Source organism: Brachypodium distachyon, chromosome 2 (assembly GCF_000005505.3).
Source record: "Brachypodium distachyon strain Bd21 chromosome 2, Brachypodium_distachyon_v3.0, whole genome shotgun sequence".
NCBI lineage: Eukaryota > Viridiplantae > Streptophyta > Magnoliopsida > Poales > Poaceae > Brachypodium > Brachypodium distachyon.
In genome coordinates this window covers 50,217,317-50,236,715 of record NC_016132.3, presented here as the reverse complement: position 1 = coordinate 50,236,715, position 19,399 = coordinate 50,217,317, and the positions used below count along the sequence as shown (strand labels likewise).

Here is a 19,399-nt window from a genome sequence, read left to right as displayed (position 1 = left end):
CTGTACTCGCGAACCCTAGATTCTGACAGACAACAGACGACGTACCGTGTTCGCCAAGAGGCCCATAGGAAAAGCAGTCCAGGAAGAAGGTCGAACCTCTGGGCCACGTATCTACACAGCGCGCTGGTTTCTGGCCCACTTGCCCGTACCCAGCCGAGCCCTGGAAAATTTGCTACCCTCTGACAAGGAGGGCAACTTGCAAACAGTCCTCTCCTTCGCCCGTCGGCCTCGCCGCCGCCTCCCTTCCCCCCTTCTCGGGCTCAGACGCATCTTCCAGTAGAGTCCGTTCTCCTTAAACCCTCCGCAAATCACCCGAACCCTCCCGCATTCCTTACCCCTCTCGCAAGCCACGCCATGTCCGGCATCGCGAGGTCGCGCCTCTCTCTCGCGCTCCTTCCTAGGACCTCCGCCCTCTCCTTCGCCACCTTCTCCCCCGCAGCAGCAGCTGCATCCGCTGCCGCCGCAGCGTCCTTCCCCTCCAAGGAGGCGGCCGCTGCTTCCGAATCGTCTTCCGCCGATGGCGATCCCTCCTCTGCGCCGCCTCCGAGGGCCAGCAAGCCGTTCGGTCTGCTCAAGGCCGGTATCGTCACCGCCCTCACCGCTGCGCTCGGCGCCACCGGCTACGTCACCTACGGTTTGATCCCCGATATCTAGCCCTCCGCAGGATCTTTCGGTTATGCTACTGAGCTTTGCATTCTGCTCTGTAACACGGGCTCGGTCTGGTCTGGTACTGCGTGTTTGATTTGTGTCCTCGTTTTTGTTTTCCATGTGTCTTTAGCTTATCCTCTGCATGAAGTGGATCAGAAGACAAGGGAGTTCCGGGAGAACGTGAAACGTCCTATTCAGGAGGACCTGTCCGGCTTTGAGGTAATGCACTAACATGTCTTGTTTGAGTGCTTGTGTTGTTTAACTTGTCATTTGGTTAGCAGCGTGAATGCATAAGCAATTAAGCAGAACACTCTTTCTGTATTTATACGGGATTATGAAATGCGACCTGAGGAGCTTACGGGCTATGTAAAAGACTTGCCACATATCATGGTTAGACTATTGATCGGCTGTATTGAGATTTGCATTATCTCTCTGTAGGAATTTGCATTTTCTGAAATCAAAATGTTGGGTTGTTTGGTTCGAGTTGCAAGGAATTTGAATGTATATAGGGATGCAGAAATCATTTTGGACAGAGATAGCATGTTCTATGGGAGGTGTGCATTTTGGGGGGCCAGGAGAAACCTGGACTTGAGTACCGAAATAATATTCTCCACTGGATATCAACCATGTCTAACAATTGTTTTCCCCTATATGCAGAAATATAAGGCTATGGCTTATTCTGAAGCTTTGAAAGGTAGGGGCTACGGCACATTCCTTCCTTATTTGTACTGTTACCTGTTGAACATGAATTAATTGCCACTTATCGTGCACATATTTTCTTCATCCATCCTTCACTCTGTTCAATTGCTTTGAATATAAGCTTTGACACTGTCTAGACAGCCTTGGGCAGTTTTTCTCCACATCAGTGAATAACCACATCTCTTCACTCTAAGAATTCATCAATATAATGTATATGCCTTAAAATAAAGGTAGACAGTAAGAATCCCTAGACAGTAGGTTTCCAGTATATCACAAATATTCATAGTTGAAAATACTGCACTATACCCAAGTGTAAAGCAGCTAGTGAACACGTTTTTTTATTAACAGGAGCTTGCATGGTGTGCTAATTGTAGCAAACTTATCATTAGATGGTATGCCAGTGTCAAGTTACAAAGGGCATGTTTCATTGGTAATAAAATTGGTAGCTAAAATTCAATTTAATCTGACTGTAAATTAATGCCTGATATTGTCTGTATCTGCATATTCTAGATTTCTCTGTTCAAGTGCATATCTCAGGGAAGCAGCATGACATAAGCATATTGATTAACCTGAGAAGCTAGTTGAGGCTCTTCAGTTGACATCTTCCTCTACTGCAAACTATTTGTTAACTGTCTGCTTTCTTATGTTGCTTGTTTGTTGAGTCGTTGCTTCTTTTTGCTCGCCTCTGTTTGGCACTGCAGTGATTTTTCATTCACACCTCTTTATTTCCTTTTTAGGATCTAACAGTTAGTTGGTAGTGGTAACATATTTTGAAGGTGTAACATCAAAATCTTAGTAGATAAAGCCTTGGTAAAAGCTGTATGTTATATTCTGCAGTTCCTGTTGCTGCTATTGAGCTATACTTGGATGTTAGGAGAGAAATTGAAGATCAAATTCAGGTAAGTAGAAAAGGGCAGACCTATGTTCTTCATGATCCATGTTGGTTATTGTGAAATATTTCCAATGCTCATAACCATACTAACAAAGTAACAATTCTATGCACTGCAGGGATTTAGTGAACCATCATCAGAAAAACTTCTTCCAGATCTACATCCTCAAGAACAGCATGTCTTTACCATAGTTCTGGATCTGAATGAGACTCTTGTGTACTCAGACTGGAAGGTGAGATTTTGTGTTCTCTATGAAGTTTAGAATCTTGGTGTTTGCTATGCTCCTTATTGTATCTTTCGTAATGTAGCTGTGAGCAAAATCTCTTAATATACCACAAAGTTGCACTTAAAATTTGCTGTCCGAGCTGCTTTGCTGAAACCCGAAAGAGCCTTTTTAAAATCTGAGTTCTGATGGTAATAGCCACCCAGAGTGAACTAAAAAGGAATATCCTGGAGCAGTATTTAAATAGTTCTGTAATATGTATCCTCAGTGGAAGCACATGGTTTTTTAAACTTTGTTTAGCTCGGCCATCGGCCAACTTAATTGGATAAGTGTTTGCGTGATAGAAACCTTCATATTTTAATTTTATAGCGCACAAGCTTTATTTGTTGCGCCCTTCCCTAGGGTCGGAGGATTGGTTGATCAAGAATTCATGATTAATGTTTTTCATATATCCGTATACTGTATAGCGTGAGAGAGGATGGAGGACTTTTAAGAGACCTGGAGTTGAAGCCTTCTTGGAACATCTGTCAAAGTTCTATGAAGTTGTTGTGTATTCTGATCAGCTGAGTATGGTAAGTTTTGGCAAGATGTTTCAACTATCTTGTGTGCGCGCGCAAAATCTTACCCTAATGAAACTGTGTTTACATGTGTAGTACGTTGATCCTGTTATGGAGAGATTGGACCCAAAAGGCTGTGTTCGGCACAGGCTATCGAGAGTTGCAACAAAATACGAGAATGGAAAACATTATCGGGTATGAGTATCTTACATGCTGCTCTGTTTGTTATTTGATATCAATAATTTTGCAGCTCTTAATACCCCTTCCTGTCAAATAAGTAAAGTATCATGTGTGATGTCTTTTTGAAATATACTCGTTAATAATTTACAAGATGCGGGCATGGATTGGAATATTGTATATGCTTTTCACAGAACTGGTCTGCATATTGGTGATGGCTTGCTCTCAGGGGCGGAGCTGCCATAGAGGCGTTGGGTGCTTCCGACACCAATAACTTTTGCCGGTAACGTAGAAATAGATGCATAGTTACTTGGCCGAACCTAACCAAAAATCACGGTCGAACCCATCGATCCCGTGCTGCTGGGCTGGAGCCGATTTACTCGGTGGCAAGTCAGCCCAACTAGACAACTAACAGCCCAACTAGCAACGCTGAACGATCGATCTGTCCGCACCCTCTACACACACGACGGCGTCGTCTCGTATTCTCCTCCAATTCTTATGCAATCTCGCGTCGTTTCGTTATCTGCCAACCAAAACAAGGAAAACCCCACTCTGAATCCCATAATTCCTTCGTCTCTGTCGTCTCACATCGCCCATCACACAGACGCCGGACGCCGGCGACGGCAGCGGCAATCTGACTAGCCGTCTACCTGCCGAGATCTGAAAATTCAGGTACGTGAGCACCTGATCTCCCTCAATTCTAAGTCATGTCTAGTGTCTAGCGTAATCCCTAATGTTCTGATTGGTTTTTCTTTGTACTTTGATTGATTGATCTAGACCACGGAACGTTATTATGAGAAAAAGAAACGATCGTTAGATTAAGATAATGATGCAACAAGGTTTTGCATGCTAAATCATTTCGCTGTGGCATCCTCCAACCGCAATAGCAGCCGCCATTGCGCCGCACTCGCGTACAAAATTTTAGCGCCATATCTAAACTTATCTGTTATATAATGAAGAATTAATGCAAAATTAGGGATTAACGTTGATTTCTCGGCAATTGTCATAGCGTCGCACCGAGGCTTCCGTGCCGTTATAGCGGCCAAATCGTGCGCCATTTATTTCTACGTGATGCAGGCACTTCAAGGCCACCCGTTAGACACAAGCAATCAGATTCTACTAATGCTAGTCTGCTGCAGTCTTGTGTTCAGAGAGAAATTAATTTAGATGAACTGCCTTATGATAAGGTAGTTAAAATGTGATGGTTATAGATGATATTTTATTTTTCGCTTTTTATGCTCTTTAGCCGTACACGCTTGTTTTGAGATGGTCTAAGATCGTAAAATACTATAGTTAGTTTATGCTCAAATCTCAGACGAACCCATTGGCAAAATTTTCTGGCTCCGTCCCTGCTTGCTCTCATCATAGTTGTATGACTGCATCTCTTCTACAATATGATGGCAAAACAAGAGTTAACAGTTACCCTTTATTAAGGTCCTATTAGCCTATAATTTGTATAGATAATGATTGTGCTTTTCAGAAGATCACTACTCTAAAAGGAAAGGCAAATATAAGTGATAAAGAGAGGTTTTATTATCATCGCTGGAAAGGTTCTGCGGTACATGCAAACTAACTGATCTGCAGTTTGTTTTATTTGTTATTAGTCTGCAAACCCTTTCTAGCAACCCAAATTCCTAGGGTGCAACACTGGTCCGCACCTGGCACACCTTGGTAATTCTCATAGATATGGCTTGGAGCTAATACACATAACTCATCTCTTCTGTTATGCTTGAGCAGTTCAGCCTCTTAGCTTCAGATGCTTGTTATGAATGCTCATGTCAAGCACGAGCAATATAAGTGTGTTGATTGTTTGCTATGCAGTTACGTATTTAACTTCTATATACAAACCTTGGATGATATAAAATGGACTTGCTTCATCTATACCAATATATTAATTTGGAGTTGGTGGTGATGGTACGGTCGCGGTACGTCACTTCACCGAAATTACGAATCTGCCACCGCTGTCCCCACGGTCCTCAAGCGCAGAAAAAACACGTACCGCCCAAAAAAAAAACCAACAGAGCCCTCCTCGCTCCTCCTCCTCTACTATGAATCTCACCCCCACCCCCTGCCCGATCCGGATCTCCCCCGCGCCCGCCGCCTCCACCAGCTCGTGCGCGTCGGCGGCGTCCGTGTGCGGAAGGCGGCTGCGGACCCGCGGCTCTGTAGCACGCTCCGACCACCGCCTCCACCGGCTCGTGCCGCCGGTGGCTCACCGCGGGACTTGGACGGCGATGGGATGAGCCTGAGGCCGGGATGGCGGTGGCCTCGCGCAAGGCAGCAGGGACCGCGTCGGCGCGAGCCATCGGTGGCCCTCGGACGGGCAATGGCGCGCGGCGACCAGTGGCCAGACGCGATGTGTGGGCGGTGCGCGGGCGCAGCGAATGAGCGGACAAGGCTGCTAGAGGGCACAGGATGGCGGCGCACAGGCGTACATGGCGGCAAGTGGGATCAGACGGAGCGCGGGATTGGACGCGCAGCGGGAATCTACGGGCAGAGGCGGTGCGCACAAGCGGGTGGCCGCGCATTGCGGCGTGATGTTCGGTGGCGGGATGAATCGGGACGGGGAGAGGAGGAGTTTGCACTCAGGGTGGATGGAGAGGATAGTCAGAGGGAGAGCGAGAAACTGGAAGAAGAGATCCGAGAAATAAAGTACGGAGTAGGAGTAATAGGAGAGCAGGGCAAGGAGAAATATAGAAATAAGACATGTGAAAAAGAGAAAGAGACCAGAGTATAGCCCATGAAAATAAACATATCATAATCGCTATATACATATGTGCTCATGAAACACACCAACATTTAATTTGACGTTTTGATACAATTTTCCGTTGTTCCGTAGCAACGCACGGGTTCTTTTGCTAGTTGGTGTAATGCGATACTAGAACGCCTCGAAGCACCATAGATACACCTGTACATTGATCTAACTCACTAGAAGAATCATATATCTCAGTTATGCCAGTTTGGAACCTTACACTGCAAACATGTCGAATCTGCATTGTGTTGGGGCACCCATGATGAGAATTCTGCCATTGAGTTCTACCCAGATGAAATTTTCTCTTTCTTGTTTTTTGTATCATCACATGTATGCTGTAAGTCATTGTGTGCAGTGCACACATGCTTTTGCCTTTTCTCCATCTTGACAGGGTTTCTTATCTTCTGCACAAATTTGCTGGCGATCTTGACTTATTATCTTGCATTCCTGAACTAGAAAGTACTTTGGTGAGGGACCCTTTAGAGTGTTTATATACTTGGTACCAAGGCCTATGGAGTTCTTGAAGTCCTAGACACGAAATATGGACCACTGTAGGTTGGGTTTAGGCCTGGTAATTGGGTCAAATCCACCCCGAACCCACCCCACACTGCACGTAACTACCCTAATCACCCAACCCTGGCCAGACCGTTTTTCTTTTCCGAAACCGCCCCGCACCGCCTGAATATTCCACCCTCACCCGCACCACCCCGCGTACATAATTCGGTCTAGACGCTGGCTTGATGCTGCTTTGCCTGCCAGCTGCATAGACGTAAACTTCCTTTTGCTGCTGCGTATCGTAGCCTCGTAGGGAGAGCCTTCTGTGGACGGACTGAACCCGACGGTTTCTGTCGGTCTTCCTAGGCCCCGAACCAGGCCGCACCGAACCGGTTTTTTACAAACACCAAGCCAGCCCAGTTCGTTTGTCCTCTCGGCCCGTTTGAGCTCACTCCGATTGAACCCATATGAAGTTCCGCACCCAAAAACCCAAGACACTCCGCACCGAACGCCAGGCCTAGTTGGGTTGTAGATACATTCTAATATGCATGACTCCCACCTTCTCTTATAAGCTTTCCTTTTTTTGCAACATGACTGAGAGTCTTTCTGTGGATATGTAGTTTTGCTTTATTCTTGGGTTTTTGTTCTAAAATGTTAGGTGAGGCCAATTTTTGATTGATTTAATTAGGGTGCTGCTGCAATGTAAGAGCCATGGATGACTAGTGATACATGATTTAGTATAGTCATGCTAAACGCGTGAGTTACTCGCATGTCGTGTCTTTGTTGTGACATGGCATTTAAGAAAAATTAGGACCATTACCAAATCTAAGTGGAGGGCTTGCAATTATCGTATTTGTATTCACAGGGCTAATGTCTCATTTAATGGTGATATCCCCCCTGTTCTTGTCTTAAAAATTATGTGTCTTCAGAAGTTGTGCAGTCGAAATAATCATGAAAACCTATTCATTTCAGTACAATCACCTCGTGGTAGTTCATACTGTTTATCTCTTGTGATTAGTTAATCAAGGGTTTGCTTACCATTCCCCACTAGGTCACTCTTTCGGTGATGAATAATTCCTGTTTAAGTCTATTGAAATGTGGCAACTATATTTCTAAGAAATTGGCCAATGTTGTAAGTTCTTTAGTCTAAGATGCAGTTTGTGTACTTTCATGTTTTATGAAGTATTTTGATGCTTTCTCAGTGGCATGCAAGTTTCCTATGTTACATTATTTTTCAATTATAGGATTTGTCAAAGCTGAACAGAAATCCTGGGCAAGTTATTTATATCAGTGGCCACGCTCTTGAGTCATGCCTGCAGCCTGAAAATTGTGTGCAAATCAAACCTTGGAAGCTTGAAGATAATGACACTCAACTGATTGATCTTATTCCATTTCTTGAATGTAAGTGTCATGAAATCATTCTCTCTAATCCGATGACAGGATCCTATGCTATTTTTTCTTCCCTTTTAAGTGCTGCCGACATTATAAACTTGATAAACTAACAAATGCTGCAGATGTTGCCGTGGCAAGAATTTCTGACATCAGACCTGTCCTTGCATCCTTCCAAGGCCGTGATATCCCTACTGAGTTTATTGAGCGTTCGAAGTAAGCAAGTTTTTACGTAGTTAGTTAATTTATTTTCTGAATATAAGATGAATCTGACCTGTCCAAAGCTTTCTGAAAGTAACAATTGGTGTTTGACTAGCTTTCTGAATCAGACTCTGTTGCTTTCAAGTTGTTTCCATATGAAAACAGAAGTTCACTTTTAAGTCCATATAAAAACAGAATCTGATCAGAAGCTTAATTAATTCCAGCATATTTATGTTATTTTCTGTTGCTTTCAAGTTGTGTCCATATAAAAACGGAAGTTCACTTTAATATGCCACTGCAGTGCATTACCACCAAACAGCGCTTTTTATCCAGTACATGTAATCTGCCAATCTATTTCGTTTTTGGGTCCAACCGTCCAGTGGCTAATATTTAGCCATCTCCATTGGGTGATCGAACTTCCAGCCTTTTATAATGTATAATCCTATAGACATCAACAATGAGTCTACATATTGACATGAAGCTAGCTTTTTTCCTTTGTGAGTTGTGGAATCATGCATGGAACTTCGACTTCGTTGTAGAACTAAGAACTGCAACATTTAACTAGCTCCTAACAGCTGAGTCATCCAAACTATAAATGAACTTGATGGCACTATCTCAAAATTCCCAATATTGCTATTCACATGGCAGTCAATATCAATGGATCAGTTATCTGATTAAGAGGTTCTAATGATTCTTTTATATATGTAATCTTCCAATGGTTTTAGTTTTGGGTCGTAGGGCTACTATTAAGCCATCTCCATTATATATGATGGCTGGTTGATCTTTGTGGTTTCCAGCTTTTCTATAATGTAGGTAATCCCAATAGACATCAGCAATCATTCTATGTGTCGATATGAAGTTAGCCTTTTACCTGTGTGGGCTGTGCAATTTTTCTGACAGCTTGTGGGCTGTGGAATTATGTAAGGGAACTTCGACTTTAGTTCAACATGTCAGAAGTCGTTAACAGCTGAGTCACCCAAACTATAGATGAACTTGATGTCACTATCTCAAAATTCTGAATAATGCTGTTCACATGGTACTCAATGTCCACGGATCAGCTATCTGATTAAGATGTTATAATGACATAATCCATCATTTTGCAGGCGCCTGCAAGAACAAAAGCCACAGGGACGCTTTTGGCGGCGATGATGACTATAATCTGCTGTTAGGGAAGCAGATCGAAGATCGTTTTACCAACTTCTATAGACACATAGAACCTTCGGACTTTGTTGCTTCATTACTTTCGATGGACCTATTAACTAAGATTGTAATCATCTGCTTTTGGTAGTTATTTATTTTTTCCATTATTATAGGTATCCTGGAGTGACATCTGACCAAGCAATGCCCTAGTTTTACGATCATGTGATGTCATGTCATTTCTTCAAAGCTGGCTTTGTTGGCAATATGGGAATTGTTGAAATGAGCTTCTACATTATAATAAATTGTTGATTGTTGTGATCTTGGGCAGTAGTGTTTGTTATTCCTGAATCCCTATCCATGGTAATGTGGGTAAAGTCTGATAGCTTTACTGTTTTTTTTTTCTTTCTATCAAAAACAGGAGCTATTTCTTCTTAGGAAGCGGTTTGCCATTGCTGAACTGTGTTGCGCTGAACTTATTTTATAATCTGCTATGGCAAAGTACACACAAGAGTAGGGAAAAGTTGGTAGCAAACACAAAAATAGGAAAAAACAGGTGAGAAAAACAGGATTATGGTAATCCACCCAATGCTAAACGGAGCCTTACTATATGTGGTGTTGTTAGAGCAACCCATGATAACTTGATAAATAACAGGGGCAGAACCAGGGCCGGTGCTATTGGTACTGTAGCATCGGCCTAGCTAGGATGTTTAGAAGGAGAAGCTATTGACTATCTTAGCATCCTTTTTCGATTTCTGGCTCCGCCACTAGTTGATACCTGGATGTTATTTGCAACTGGCAAGTTGGTGACCACGTTGTTAGGCTGGCCGGCTGGGGTGGAGCTGCCATAGAGGCATTGGGTGCTTCCTGACACCAATAAGTTTTGCCGGTAACGTAGAAATAGATGCATAGTTACTCGGCCGAACCCAACCAAAAATCACGGTCGAACCCATCGATCCCGTGCTGCTGGGCTGGAGCCGATTTACTCGGTGGCAAGTCAGCCCAACTAGACAACTAACAGCCCAACTAGCAACGCTGAACGATCGATCTGTCCGCACCCTCTACACACACGACGGCGTCGTCTCGTATTCTCCTCCAATTCTTATGCAATCTCGCGTCGTTTCTTTATCTGCCAACCAAAACAAGGAAAACCCCACTCTGAATCCCATAATTCCTTCGTCTCTGTCGTCGCACATCGCCCATCACACAGACACCGGACGCCGGCGACGGCAGCGGCAATCTGACTAGCCGTCTACCTGCCGAGATCTGAAAATTCAGGTACGTGAGCACCTGATCTCCCTCAATTCTAAGTCATGTCTAGTGTCTAGCGTAATCCCTAATGTTCTGATTGGTTTTTCTTTGTACTTTGATTGATTGATCTAGACCACGGAACGTTATTATGAGAAAAAGAAACGATCGTTAGATTAAGATAATGATGCAACAAGGTTTTAAATCGCATGCTAAATCATTTCGCTGTGGCATCCTCCAGCCGCAATAGCAGCCGCCATTGCGCCGCACTCGCGTACAAAATTTTAGCGCCATATCTAAACTTATCTGTTATATAATGAAGAATTAATGCAAAATTAGGGATTAACGTTGATTTCTCGGCAATTGTCATAGCGTCGCACCGAGGCTTCCGTGCCGCTGTAGCAGCCAAATCGTGCGCCATTTATTTCTACGTGATGCAGGCACTTCAAGGCCACCCGTTAGACACAAGCAATCAGATTCTACTAATGCTAGTCTGCTGCAGTCTTGTGTTCAGAGAGAAATTAATTTAGATGAACTGCCTTATGATAAGGTAGTTTAAGTGTGATGGTTATAGATGATATTTTATTTTTCGCTTTTTATGTTCTTTAGCCGTATACGCTTGTTTTGAGATGGTCTAAGATCGTAAAATACTATAGTTAGTTTATGCCCAAATCTCAGACGAACCCATTGGCAAAATTTTCTGGCTCTGCCCCTGTTGGCCGGCAGTACCGAGCTATGACAGAACAGGCGAGACTTATTTAAACCTTGGCTTTGAATTAGGAAGTCTTCTTAGGAAGAGGTCCTAGATTCTAGCCGGTGGGGCAATACTGCGACTGGTGCGCGGTGATGCTTTGACTGACGTGCAGTGGTGCTGCGACGCCTCGCCGCCGTTCCTGCGACGATGTGTTGCGAAGGAAGAGTCGAGGAATCCAACGGACGTGGGAATTCCAATCGGACGGTGCGGAAGGGGGGCGATTTTCCCCCCACCACCCGACCGACGGCTAGCACTCCCCCTTAGAAATAAGTCCATTTTAAACCTTATGCTTATAACAAAGTTTGAAATAAACCTTAGCTTCTTATTCCCTGAAATCAGCACTTTGTCTAAATTAATTTCATCTGATCTCGACCTTCGGGATCCAAATCTTGTTTGGGGGGTGAAGAATTTTTGACGTGGTGCATAAAATTCAGAATTTACTAAATGAGTAGTTTAGGTGGTGTCCCAAAAAAATGCGGTTTAGTTGAAATTTTACATCTTTTATTGTAAAGCAATGTATTTTTATTTTATTTTTCACAAAATTCATTTTGTTTTGCCCCTACAAGACCAAAGAATGAGCATACCATTTTTTTTTCAAATATGAGAAATGTTTAGAGTGGAAGTCTCAAGGAGATCTGATCGACTCACGGCCTTTTGGTTTGTTGTCCATATATAAATACTTCCAATAGCAATGCATGGATCTAACTACAAAGTTGCTTTTGTAGTCTGACAAACATCAACAATCGCATCAGCAACTAAAACAGACGAGCTCTACAAACATAAAGTTTAAAAAAGACTTTACTCGTTACCAAATTCCGAGTTTTATCCACCAGATTGGCAATCTCATCCCCGCCAAACATGATTTCACTCCTAAAGGTTGAGATCACACCAGGATGCCGATTTCATGGATTAAAAAGTTAGGATTCATTTTAGATTTGGAATTTTAAATGGACTTTACCCCTTAAAAATAGCAATCATTATCATTTCCTCCGTACTAGGAGAGAGTGTGAAAAAATGAACTAGAATCCCCTTTCAGTTCCATTGGCAGGGATGGGTTCAAACATCAAACGAAACGAGAGGCCTTCGGATTTATCGTGGACGCAGGAGCATCGCGTAGCCGAGGCACTCGGCAGGATGACAGGATCCCTCTCGGGTTCGCTCCACCGCAGAATCGCGGACAAGTGGACGCGTCTGCAACGCGCGCGTCCAGGGTCCATACTGAAGAGTGCTAGTGGACTGGAGCATTCCGGCCCGGCAGAAGCTTGTGGCGATGCAGGCGCGCGCGTTTCCCCCGTGCCTGCCGAGCGCCGCCGGGCGCAACGAATTCTTCGTCCCCGGCAGCGTCGGCAAGAGGGCTCCTGCCGTCCGCGTTCGAGCCGTTGACGCACCTTCCGCCGTTGCCGATCTCCCGCCGGCGGAAGTCACCTGGCAGATCGTCGTCGGCGCTGTAGGTCGTTCCATGCACGTTTGGTTTGCCACGCACGACGCTACATAGTGTCTTCCTCGCCTCGTGTGTCTGATGGTATCCCTTGTTTCTGCAGCTGGAGTGACGCCGTTCGTCGTTGCAGGGGTAGAGTTCAGCAAGAGAATTGTGAGTGCCGGTTCTATTTATCGCCCTTCGTTGGAAATGTCGTTCGCGCAAACAAATTAGCACAGTGCTACTCTGAATTCAATCCAAGTATCCGACACCACTACGCAACCTGACTCTGATATTTCTGAAGTTTCATCGCTGCGGAAATAATCATAGGTGAAGATTCTGAAGATTTGTGCGCAAATAAATAATTACTCCTTCCGATTCATAAAAAGTGTCGTCCATATTGTAGTAGTAAGTGGATGACATTTTTTATTGATTCTGAGGGAGAAGTTCGTAAGTAGTATTCTTTGAACTGTCTTCCCACTGAGATCTGATAGGTGGAGATTTGTACCTCTATCAATATTCAGTATGGCACCTCATTCACAGCATGAATCCTTCTCAGTGCCTCATTATTACTCTCTAGGTCATGAATGTAGGAAATATTTGTTTGTCCTAATTCAAACTTCACAAATTTCAACCCATTTTATAGAAAAATCTACCAATACTTACTACTCTAAATTAGCTCTAACATGAATCATGATATATATTTTCTTAGTATCTATTTGATATTCTAGATGTTGATGCGTTTTTCTATAAACTAGGTCAAAGATTTTGGACAAAGTTAAGACTTTCTGTATTTTAAAACGGAGATACTACCATTCTTTGCTTGATAATGTTTATTTCTTTGTTTGTTTAGATCGCACAAAAGAAATGTGAGATATGTGGAGGCTCTGGCCTTGTAATGAAGAAGGATCTATATGTTCGATGCCAAGGGTGTGGTATGCAATTTGTGCTTCAGTTTCACTCTAGTTCTCCCTTAGCAAAAGTTTTTCTCTCTTAATCTTTTGGTGTGCATACATTGTGACAGAAGTGTTGCCCTGCTTCTATATCATCTCTCTCAGGTGGTTTTCTTCCATGGCAATCGTGGAGAAGATTCTTCAAAGGCTGAGGATCATCATGTGGGATGCGGCACCTCGATCATCACTAGAACTAAAGGATGGGAGACTGTAAGACCAAGTGGTCAATATTGTACTATTCAATTACGTTCTTACCAAACCAGCATTAAGAATTAAGGCGGTGCAATCGAAAAAAGAGTTTCACACTAGCTAAATTTGCATGGTTCATGCACACAACATGTTCTGCGAAAGTATGGTCATGAAATAGGAAAAAAAAGTAAAATACAAACCGTTGAGAAGACTGGATTATCATAGTGAATTGCAATGCCAGATGCAACCGGCAACCTCAAGTAGCCTTGACGTTACTGATTCAAGATCAGCCTGTGCTTGGTGGCACATCTTCGTTACATTAACTTGAATACGTGGATGGTAGCAAGATCTCGCTTATTTCTTACGCGACTATTTCTCGATCGTCTGATTTTTAAGAATTAAAGTTAATTATTTAAAGATCGGTCTAAAAACGAAAATATACAGGACCGCCGTAACATCCTTATTCGAGGATAATAATCAACCATGCATTCATCCATAGGAAATGGAAAATGATGCTGCAGCTATACGATCGAACGTTTGACTCGCACAAGGTTGAAAACACACTACTGCAGCACGTGGACAAGCCGGCCACGGAGAGATTGGGCGCGACCCAGAGCAACGAACAATTTTTAACTGCCCTGGCACACCGACCCAGGGGGCCGGAGCGGCCGTCCGTCGCCTCCCTCCCCCCGTTTGACATTTCCAGATCCGCGCGCGTCATGCGGTCCCGCCCCTCTCTTCCCCATCCTCGATCCCCAAACGACGAGGATGACATTGCCAGCGTCGGCGCGCGAGATAAAACACACGGCGAAACAAGGCGGCGCCTCCTCCCTCGGTCGCGGTTAGTTGCGCAAGCGTAACCTCCCCCTTTATCTCCTCGGCCTTCTCCTCCCTCCCGACTAGGACCGCCGCCTTTGTCCCCACGCGCCCATCCACGGAAGGGAGAATCCCAACTCGTCCTCTTTCCTTTTGATCCCCATCCCGAGTTCCCAACACGCCATGCCTGCGGCGTGCGCGCGCAGGCCCGTGTCGTAGCCAACTAACCCAAGCGCCTCACGCCTTTTGTTCCGCATATCTGCCTCTGGCTCTGCTCCGATCCAAGGCCGCTGCGGCGACCGACCGGGTGATCCTCCTCGGCTGCGGTTTCTGCGCTAGCTGTACCTTATGGATGTCATCAGCAACGAGGCCCGGGTGGGGGCGTTCGCGATCGGCCCGTCCACGGCGGCGGGCCGCGCGCTCGCGCTGCGCGTGCTGCTCTGCGGCTCGCTGGCGCGGCTGCGGCACCGCCTCGCCCTGGCGCTCCGCGCCGCGATGCCCCTGGTGGCGGCGTGGCTGCACCCGCGCGAGAACACGCGCGGGATCCTGCTGGCGGTCTGCGCCGTGGCGCTCCTGCTGCGCGGCCGGGGGGGCCGCGCCGGGGTGCGGGCGCGGGTCCAGTCCGCCTACCGCCGCAAGTTCTGGCGGAACATGATGCGCGCCGCGCTCACCTACGAGGAGTGGGCGCACGCCGCGCGGATGCTCGAGAGGGAGACGCCGCGCCGCGCCACCGACGCCGACCTCTACGACGAGGAGCTCGTGCGCAACAAGCTCCGCGAGCTCATACACCGACGGCAGGAGGGGTCGCTCAGGGACATCGTCTTCTGCATGCGCGCTGACCTGCTCAGGAACCTTGGTAACATGTGCAACCCCGAGCTCCACAAGGGGAGACTGCAGGTACTGGCACTATCCATCTGGACAGAATTTTCATGCCATTCGATGATGCTTGCTGTACTGAGGTCATAGCACTACTTATTTCTGGAGTATTTCGCCTTTCCAGTAGTCAAAGTCTGGAAACTTGCATAGTGATATATAAGTAATTTCATGAGGTAAAAGTTGAACTGGATCCATTATGTATTTTGTGAGTTAAGCTTGAATAATAAACCTACTTTGTTTTCATGATTCGTCGGGATTGCGTTAACATGGACATTCATCACTCAAATGTATTGATATTCTTAATTTAATGCCAGGTGCCTAAACTCATCAAGGAGTATATTGAGGAGGTATCTACCCAGCTGAAGATGGTGTGCAATTCTGATTCAGACGAGTTACCTCTGGAAGAGAAACTGGCATTTATGCATGAGACAAGGCATGCCTTTGGTAGATCAGCCTTACTGCTAAGTGGAGGTGCTTCATTTGGATCTTTTCATGTGGGTGTTGTGAAAACCTTGGTAGAACATAAGCTTCTACCTAGGATTATCTCAGGATCAAGCGTTGGCTCAATAGTGTGTGCTATTGTAGCCACACGGTCATGGCCAGAATTGGAAAGTTTTTTTGAGGAATGGCATTCCTTGAAATTCTTTGACCAGATGGGCGGGATCTTTCCTGTGTTTAAAAGAATTTTGACACATGGAGCTGTTCACGACATTAGGCACTTACAGATGCTTTTGCGAAATCTTACAAGCAATTTGACATTTCAAGAGGCCTATGATATAACTGGCCGTGTTCTCGTTGTCACTGTGTGTTCCCCAAGGAAACATGAGCCACCTCGATGCCTGAACTATTTGACATCACCTCATGTTCTCATCTGGAGTGCAGTAACCGCTTCATGTGCCTTTCCTGGACTTTTTGAGGCCCAAGAGTTGATGGCAAAAGATAGATTTGGAGAAACCGTTCCTTTTCATGCTCCATTCTTGTTGGGTGTGGAGGAACGAGCGGATGCTGCAACTCGGCGCTGGAGAGATGGGAGCTTGGAAAGTGATTTGCCCATGAAGCAATTGAAGGAATTATTCAATGTAAATCATTTCATAGTGAGCCAAGCCAATCCTCACATAGCTCCATTATTGAGACTAAAGGAGATCATCAGAGCTTACGGAGGCAGCTTTGCTGCCAAGGTATGTCAAATACTTTCTCCATACTACAGTTAACTGTTTTTTGCTTATTCTCTGTCGATTTTGGAAGAATTTTGATTGACCATACTTACCTGTTCATGCAAACATTCATTTCCCTGCATTTATATATGATAATAATACCTCTCACTGTTTTGGGAATGTCTGTGAGTTGGTTACTCAGTAGCATAGCACTATAAACACCAAGGCATAGCTGACCGGAAATATTAGCTGAATTGTATGGCCAAGTAATTCGTTTTGTCAATGTATCGTTGGCATGGTACTTTGTTCTATGATCTAACATGATCTTCTAATATGGTTCTGTATGTAGCTTGCTGAACTTGCTGAGATGGAAGTTAAGCATAGGTTCAATCAAGTTCTGGAACTTGGATTCCCGTTAGGAGGAATAGCTAAGTTGTTTGCTCAACATTGGGAAGGTGATGTCACAATTGTTATGCCAGCCACTCTTGCTCAGGTTCTGAATGTTCCCGAATTCATTCTTGCATGCAAATATGAAATCTGGACATGTTCATCAGTAACCTTACAAATGTTTTTTCTCTCTGTATCATCAGTATTCGAAGATCATACAGAATCCGTCGTATGCTGAGCTTCAGAAGGCTGCAAGGCAGGGTAGGCGATGCACTTGGGAGAAGCTCTCGGCCATCAGGGCAAATTGCGCTATTGAGCTTGCATTAGATGAATGTGTTGCCCTCCTGAACCACATGCGTAGGCTAAAGAGAAGTGCAGAAAGAGCAGCCGCTTCACAAGGATATGGTGCTACAGTTAGACTCTGCCCATCTAGGAGGATTCCATCATGGAATCTGATAGCTAGAGAAAATTCAACTGGTTCTCTTGAGGATGAAATCCTCGCGTCTCCCAATCGTATAAATCATCAAGTAGTTGGAGGGATTGCTGGACCATCTAACAGGAACGATCATCTCCAGCGAAGTATACATGACAGCAGTGACAGTGAATCTGAGAGTATAGACTTAAATTCATGGACAAGAAGTGGTGGACCTCTCATGAGGACAGCCTCAGCTAATAAATTCATTAGCTTTGTTCAGAACCTTGAAATTGACACAGAATTCAGAGCACTTTCACCAAGGGAAAGCGGAAGTGATACTGTGTCACCAAATAATAATAACTTCTCGCCTGGTGACACAATTGACAGAGGGCCAGTTGATAACCGCACAATGCGAGTTAATCCTTATAGGAGCTCAGGCAATTCAGGTTGCGATCCTCATGATACTACTGTCCCTAGATCTCCATTTGGTCTTACGACAAGTATCATGGTGCCTGAAGGTGACTTACTGCAGCCTGAAAAGATTGGGAATGGTATTTTGTTCAATGTCGTGAGAAGGGATACTCTTCTAGCATCTACTTCTGGAGTTGACCCTCATGGATCTTCGCGGGAAGCAGATGTGGAAACAGTACCGACTGAGTCTCTTTATGGTGCTTCGGACGATGATGACATGGAATTAAATGTTGATGATGAAGCAGCACCTGACCCTGAAGTATACATGAGCAGCAGGAATATTGCAGAAAAATTAGATTTGTCTGGCTCCACAGGTGGTCAAACTGTAACAAGTGCTACTAGATCAGAAGCTCCTTCTCTTTTCAATATCTGTGTGGAGACCCCTCCAACAACCCCGACCACAAAAATTAGTCGGCATGGTGAGCCTTGTTCAGAAGCAGGATTGGAGATAGTGAAGACAGAATGTCCTGATGGCAGTTCAACTACGGGCAATGACAAAGCCGACTCAGGTTCTTGCTAATAGAGTCTCTATTTTTCTCAAGCATATGATGTTGTGTGTTGAGAGATGTAAAGTTAGGCAGCATCACCATCAAGGGGATGCCGGAGCTGTAAAATCATACCGTGTTTCAGTTTCAGAAGATGATAGACATGTCAGGCTTCATTTGGAGAAGAGAGTCGGATGTGATTCTGGAATCTGGAAGAAACGAACCTGAGTAGCACAGAGGATTTCCACTAAGAACATACTAAACTGCAGACTGACTTAATTTTATGTTGTACCCCGACTTGGGGGTTTAAACAATTCAGTTTGATCTGCTCCATGTGATGTTGGCAGTTTAAACTCGTCTCACGGTCAAACTGAATTGTTTATCCCCTTGATAGTCAGTTAAACCCCCCCAGTAGTGGGGGACAAAGAGTGGGTTTTTATTAGATCAGAGCGAGTTGATCTGTTTCTGAAAATTGCTTGCGATGGATGTCATTATTTTGTTAATTCAGACGCCTGCCCGACAAATGGTTCATCAACCTAGAGCGAGTGTATTTCAAAAAAGAGAAAGGAGAAAAGAAGGAAAAACTGAGCTTGTGAAAATATGATGGCACGGCTGACTTGGTTAGGATCTTATGCAGCCTGCCTTACTAATCTGTGAGCATTGGGGCCACGTGAATGCACTAGCACACCTATACTTGAGTTGTAATAGTGCACTAAGCAATAAAAACACATCCCAAGGTCAACAAAAATTTCTGAAAGTTATATGTGGCATCAAGATAATAACATCTACCATCCAGGTGCTTCATGTCCAAATTCGATTCACAACCTCATAAATGAAAAATGAGGTTGTGAATAGTATCCTATTGGACGTATGACGTATTAAGTCCCAGCTTGTTTTAAGTCAAACCTTTTAAACTTTGATCAAATTCATAAGAAATTTACCAACATTTACGACTTTACACTCTAAAGTAGTTTTACTAATCCATCGTGATATATATTTTCATAACGTACTTATTTGATATTCTAAATATTGGTAAATTTTTCTATAAACTTCATCAAAGTTTATT

At 44.5% G+C, this 19,399-nt stretch overlaps 3 protein-coding genes across 4 annotated transcripts; all 3 read left to right on the top strand.

Moving 5' to 3' along the window:
* Positions 1–34: 34 nt before the first annotated feature.
* Positions 35–9,492, top strand: LOC100828696 (mitochondrial import inner membrane translocase subunit TIM50). The gene is made up of 10 exons (XM_003569825.4): positions 35–634; positions 779–867; positions 1,306–1,342; positions 2,185–2,246; positions 2,356–2,469; positions 2,928–3,032; positions 3,114–3,212; positions 7,686–7,842; positions 7,956–8,046; positions 9,135–9,492. Exons 1-10 carry the CDS (start codon positions 355–357, stop codon positions 9,178–9,180), a joined length of 1,080 nt encoding a protein of 359 aa, XP_003569873.1. The 5' UTR covers positions 35–354; the 3' UTR covers positions 9,181–9,492.
* Positions 9,493–12,341: 2,849 nt separating this feature from the next.
* Positions 12,342–13,854, top strand: LOC100828394. Of its 2 annotated transcripts, none has more exons than XM_024460232.1 (4): positions 12,342–12,621; positions 12,712–12,761; positions 13,441–13,522; positions 13,612–13,854. In XM_024460232.1, the coding sequence occupies exons 1-4, from the start codon at positions 12,441–12,443 to the stop codon at positions 13,752–13,754; spliced, it is 456 nt and encodes a 151-aa protein (XP_024316000.1). In that variant the 5' UTR covers positions 12,342–12,440; the 3' UTR covers positions 13,755–13,854. The 2 variants fall into 2 exon arrangements, with proteins under 2 accessions (XP_024316000.1, XP_003569872.1); XM_003569824.4 differs by having other exon boundaries at positions 12,363–12,621; positions 13,646–13,848.
* A 538-nt stretch (positions 13,855–14,392) lies between these two features.
* LOC100830722 (triacylglycerol lipase SDP1-like) lies at positions 14,393–18,840 on the top strand. Its single transcript, XM_010234066.3, is given in 5 exon segments — positions 14,393–15,442; positions 15,736–16,599; positions 16,925–17,068; positions 17,166–18,356; positions 18,358–18,840. Coding segments are annotated over 5 exon segments (2,952 nt in total). The 5' UTR covers positions 14,393–14,893; the 3' UTR covers positions 18,562–18,840.
* The last annotated feature ends 559 nt before the right edge of the window (positions 18,841–19,399 follow it).

Coding starts and splice junctions, on each gene's coding strand:
- LOC100828394 (XM_024460232.1), top strand. CDS start 12,441: ATGCAGGCGCGCGCGTTTCCCCCGTGCCTGCCGAGCGCCGCCGGGCGC. Junction 12,622..12,711: donor GATCGTCGTCGGCGCTGTAG/GTCGTTCCATGC, acceptor TTGTTTCTGCAG/CTGGAGTGACGCCGTTCGTC. Junction 13,523..13,611: donor TGTTCGATGCCAAGGGTGTG/GTATGCAATTTG, acceptor ACATTGTGACAG/AAGTGTTGCCCTGCTTCTAT.
- LOC100828696 (XM_003569825.4), top strand. CDS start 355: ATGTCCGGCATCGCGAGGTCGCGCCTCTCTCTCGCGCTCCTTCCTAGG. Junction 635..778: donor CACCGGCTACGTCACCTACG/GTTTGATCCCCG, acceptor ATGTGTCTTTAG/CTTATCCTCTGCATGAAGTG. Junction 868..1,305: donor AGGACCTGTCCGGCTTTGAG/GTAATGCACTAA, acceptor CCCTATATGCAG/AAATATAAGGCTATGGCTTA.